Below are 5,430 nucleotides of genomic sequence, written 5' to 3'. Positions count from 1 at the left end.
GTAAAAGACCTGAGACTGTTAACAGTTGCCTGCCTCACCCTGATTATTTCTGGTTAAATGGGAATTGCCACTTATAATTGAAGTTTGATTAGTTGGCTCTGTTCTTTGTTCTTTTTAAAAATTTAAAAGTATTTTAATGACCAACTTTCTAAAAGTAGATAAATTCTCTGATCCCACAAAATGGACAGCATGGTGCTTCACACTTTCAGATGGCATAAGTTTGAATGAGTACAGAACATATGCCAAGTCAGTTTTATGTCTACCTTAAGTTGTTAGTTTGAATTTGTAAATTTTTCTCCCTGTCGTAAACTACAGAAGATCCTAAGACTGGATTTCATATTTTTCTTATAGAGCCAGTAGTTAGTTAACAAAACATACTGGACAGAGCAAGTTAATATTCATTTGCTTTCATCTAATTAATATTGAAAAAAATGAAAAGGTTGAAGAAAATTATTCTCACATTCACATTTCTTTTAAAACAACCTAATATCCTAGATAGAGTTTTAGTTAAGGTACCCTTTCACTAGGGTTACAGAAAACTGAAATAATGCATTATATATATATATATATATATATATATATATATATATATATATATATATATATATATATATATATATATGCTCAACATATTCATTTCCAATTTTCCTTCTATTCTGGATTATTATACATTTTGGAGTATATGTGGAGGATAATAAAAATGAGCCAAACCTTTATCTACAGAGCCCTATCTTGCCTGACTTTGCCACTAATACACATCAGGAAGGAATCCCTAATGTCATATAAAGCAATCCCTTCAGACACTGATTCTTCTACTCCTATATACTTACAAAAATCAAGGCAGGATGCCATGAGTGTGACTCATATTTGGAAGCCAAAAATAAAAACAAAAATTGGGAGCAAACAAAAAATATCTAATCATAAAGTAAAGAAGAACAATTGTGTTTTCCCTTTACACATTTCAAAGTTCAGAATTTATTTGGCCAAGTTCTGTTAGAATATTAACAGGAAAATATGGTGGTTGTAAGAAGGCAGTTCCCATCTTTGTTGAATTAATTTGAGTATGGCCTCATTTATGACTCCCCAATTCCTTAGGAAATCATTTTTAAACATATTATATGGGACATGTATACACAAATATATAGCTTGTGTCTAGTAAGGAAGAATGCTCTCTACGAAAGAATAAAATCCTAGTGGTTATAAATGGATCAAAAAGAGTTAGATTTTTTATTTATACTTTAGAAATGTAATCAAGTGAATGAAATGGTTTCATATACATTTTTACATCCAACAGTAGTGACACACTGTTCATACATTAATTCTATAGTAAAATGTACATCCTTCTTTTTGCTAAGTAAGATTTGCTGTGTTCTTGGACAAAAACAAAAAACTCAACAATAATAATAATAATAATCACCCCAAACTTTCCAATGCAACCCAAACTAGTGAAATGACAAGTAAGCCAGGTTCCTTTCAATAGCTCAATAGCATTAACAAAGCTATGGTCCAAATGTGTGCTAATATTGGCTTGTGCAAAATGAAGTCTCACAAATTTTCGAAAATGTTAAATACCCAATTTGAAAACTTTACCAAATAGTCCATTGGATTTTGTGGCTAAATCTGCCCAGGGACATTAAAGTCCAGGACCGTTTATTTTAAGTGTACTTCTGTAGCTCTATTCCTAGCTGACTATTCTTTGATTCCCTAATCACAAAGAAATGCATTCTTATGAAGTTAAGCAGCTGTAGACACAGAATGCTGATGATATTTTCTCCCTCTCTGAGTTCTCTACAGAAAACCCAGTTAGTGGTAATTCTACCAAATACTTGTAACATTCACATAAAATTTTAATTGATTTTCAAATAGTATAACTGTGCCATGAATCTAACCACATAGAATATAAGCCTTAAGCCCACTAGATTTAAGCAATTGTGTCTCTGTATACTAAACTATGTAAAATAAAATCTGGTAACTCCCTGGTGTTAGAGGTAGACAGTTTTCTTTCAAATCCTAGGTTTGGTCCTTTATTTTATTCAGCAGTGAAAGCCATGAATACAGAACAAATAACAGCTGTTACAATTCTCAACCATGACTTCTAACGTCAGAGAATTCAAAGTATGAACATAGTACACAGTAATGAAAAGTATCAAAAATTAGTTTACCTCAAAAAAGATAAATAAAACAGGTATATTTCACCAATACATAAACAGATGTTTGTGCTACAGTTAAAATTTGCTGTATACAAAAGATCATAATCCCCATAATCAGTTTATGATAGAAGCAAGAATACATGAGCCATTTAAATTGTCAGACATTATGCTTTATAAGGTATGCACAGAAGTTCAAGCAATAAATACATACATTAGTTCAAAGCCTTACAATAGCTACGCAAAGCAGATGCAGAAAAGCAGGTTTGCTATTACTAGCAAGCAATGATATAAGAGTAAAAATTCATGAAATGCATTAAAGCAACATTTTTCTTAGAAAAAGTCTGGTCATTTATGGGTCCACCAACATTTTTACATAATATGCACAATTATCAAAATACAGACCAAGCATTTCAGAAAACTCCAAAAAACCTAAAATCTATTTTCAAAGCAATTGCAGTTTTGGAGGTTTTTCTGGTATAATGTGCAAGCAGCTATTTTTTTTTAATTGTATTCATATAAAACCCATGCAAAACTCTACAGGTATATGCATTCTGTGGCTGAGACTTCCTTTCAAAAGTTTTGTAACTGAGGTATGCATACTTTCGCATTGTAGTCTTAGGCCTCCCTCCTGATGGAACAACTCTCCAGTTACTTCCAGTCCATCAAAGCCTTTAGAACATGCACCCTGAAAGACTCATTTCCCTTTCAGATAATCCTGGCAGCAGGATCCTGGATGACAGAAAACCATCCTTCATAAATACCAATCTTTCTTTTGATACCATATCAATAACTTCCGGTTCATTGATCATGACCCAAAGACAAACATAATGAAAAGTAGCAGTTACTGTGACGTCCTCACGTTTCATGCAATCTGCCATAATTGTTCTAATTTTTTCTCTTTTTTTCTTTTTTTCCTTTTTTTTTTCTTTTTTTAATTTTTTTTTTCTTGCAGAGGTAGAAGCTTTCAGAAAGCCTTTTGGGTAAGTGGGAAAACCCTTTTGAAAGCCGTTATGTCCTTTTTTTTGGTGTGATAGATGACTGGGTATCTCTCTAACTATTTGCTGACTTCAGCAAAGAATAAACATTGAGCTTAGTTTGCAAGAACCGGTTCCATCACATGGAACCAGGACATATGTCAAGCTCTAGCAGCCACCTTCTGTCAAAACTGTTTGTAAAGCAATAACCATAATCAGGTTATGAGGTCCCTTGGTTGGGGGAAAAAGTATTATCAAGACTTGGCACAGCACATGAAAAGCAATGTGTAAAGGTTCTAGGTTGTAAGCAAATATCTGACTATGCTATCTTCAACTACACCATAATGCATCATCATAGTTTGGGGGTTTGGAGTTGTCAAGAAAACCAGCGTTCCAACAATTTGGCCTGTGCAAGTCTTTGAAGGGAGTGTGTAAGTGTTCATATCCCGTATAAGCAGAGGCAGAATTATATGTAACTTTGGTTTGACTGAAAATAAATACCATGGACTACAATTGCTATAATCTTTGCTTTCAGTGTAAAAACTTGGCTAGATCACTTTTAAAATCAATAGGAAATTAATTTTTGGCTTTACTAGACCTTTTTTGTTTGGTTCCTACTTTTTGTTTTTTTTTTTTTTTCATTATAACTTAAGACTATAAAAAAATAGTACACAACAGAGATTAAGACCATACAAGACATATACGTCTAACAACATGTACTCACCACCAAAAATAACTGACTGAATGGGAAAAACAAAAACACAATGTACTATATATATAACAGTATGCAATCTGCATTTGCATCAAGTACATAATTGTTTTGGTCAGTGATCCACACTTGTTGCTTTCTAGCATGTCATAACTTCCACTGCAGATTTTGTCCTCACCTCTGTCTTTAAAGAAAGCAAATCTTCATTGCTTTTTGATGGACTTTTGGCCTCAGAAGATTACTCTCTGACTGAATGAACTCTTTTAGTTGTGGTTTTTGTTTTTGTATTTGTTTCTTGGCTTAGGGCTAAATGAAAAGATCCCAGAGGTCATCAGAAAACAGCAGGTAGTTCATGGAAAAAAAGGTTCCTTTGTACGAATTGTAGTTACAGAAGGCTGACCAAAGCATGTGGCTGCTTCTGTCCTTGAGCTCTTGGCCATGGTTAGAGTTGGCTTTGGTTTGCAGCTGTAGCCTTTGACTGTGTTTGCAGGTAGACAAAGCTTTATCACAAGGAGGTAAAGAGTACAGTTGTAAGATCTATGCAGATATGCAAATGTTTATATGGTGCTTGCACAGATAATGTTAGCTTAGGATTGCACTTTACATCTTAACACTAACAGCACGGACTGGAAGCCTAAGGTTTTAGATGGTCGCAACAGTCTAATTACTGTGTTTTGTAATAACTAACTTATGTCATTTACAGTTGGTGGCACCAACATAAAAAAAAATAACAACTAATGTTCTGTTGTTTAAAATTCAGCTAGATACAAGCAGTGACACTAATTTCTGATACTACTCCTGTGCAAATTAAAAACAATAGCAACAAGTTGAACTTGACCAGCAATTGTTTCTAACATTACAACTACTGAATGCTGGAAAATTCACATTAATGAGCTAACACTATTTTTGGCAGTATATGAGGCATGTTTGCTTTCTACAGGACATGTAGCCTCATACCAGTCATTTCATAACCCCTTAAGAGCCACATTTTTTAAATGGGCAGAGCCATTATAGAAAGAAGAGTTCTTTTTTTTCCAAGAAAATCAGTTTTTGTCTTTTTTTTTCTAAAAAGAAAAGAAAAGAAAAACAGAAACAGAGAGTGAAAGAGAGAGAAAGAAGAAAACAAGCAATTTGCCTGTTGGTACTGAATCCCAAAGGGCTGGCTTAATAAGTTCCTTTAGGGCTGTCTCCTTTATCCATGCTTAATAAATAGTCACAGTAAAAATTTGTCAAATATTCATGGTTGTGGAGTGGTTATGAAGGTCAGTGATATGTCCCTTCATGGTGAGGTTTCATGAGTCCATTCTCATTCCAGGTCTTCAGATAAAGGCTCTTCCTCAATCTCCCTATCATCTTCTAACTCTGGACTGTGATTAGCTGTTGTCACTAAGGACATTGGGCAGTCTTCATCCTCAGCAATCACTGGCTCTTCCTTCACATGGATTGAATGTCTGAAAAATATGTGATATAGTAAAATGTTACTAAGTAGCCTGGGAGCAGAAGTTCAGAAAACTTGAAATAAGGAGAGCAACAGAAAGAAGACAGGAAACCATGACCCTGTGTTTCCCCAACTGCCTCTGACAGACTGTGTGAGCCA

At 34.2% G+C, this 5,430-nt stretch overlaps 1 protein-coding gene across 15 annotated transcripts in view; it reads right to left on the bottom strand.

The window, feature by feature from the left end:
• Positions 1-942: 942 nt before the first annotated feature.
• The window catches only part of Foxp2 (forkhead box P2), a 567,416-nt gene continuing 562,928 nt past the window's right edge, over positions 943-5,430 (bottom strand). For all 15 annotated transcript variants that reach the window (XM_045160021.1, XM_045160025.1, XM_045160029.1 and 12 more), the window contains one exon: positions 943-5,284. In XM_045160021.1, coding sequence (XP_045015956.1) covers positions 5,140-5,284 — 145 coding nt within the window. In that variant the 3' untranslated portion in view covers positions 943-5,139. The remainder of the gene's footprint in view (positions 5,285-5,430) is intronic.

Source organism: Jaculus jaculus, chromosome 10 (genome assembly GCF_020740685.1).
Source record: "Jaculus jaculus isolate mJacJac1 chromosome 10, mJacJac1.mat.Y.cur, whole genome shotgun sequence".
Taxonomy (NCBI): Eukaryota; Metazoa; Chordata; class Mammalia; order Rodentia; family Dipodidae; genus Jaculus; species Jaculus jaculus.
The sequence above is the reverse complement of the archived record's forward strand: the minus strand, read 5'-3'. Positions and strand labels throughout refer to the sequence as shown.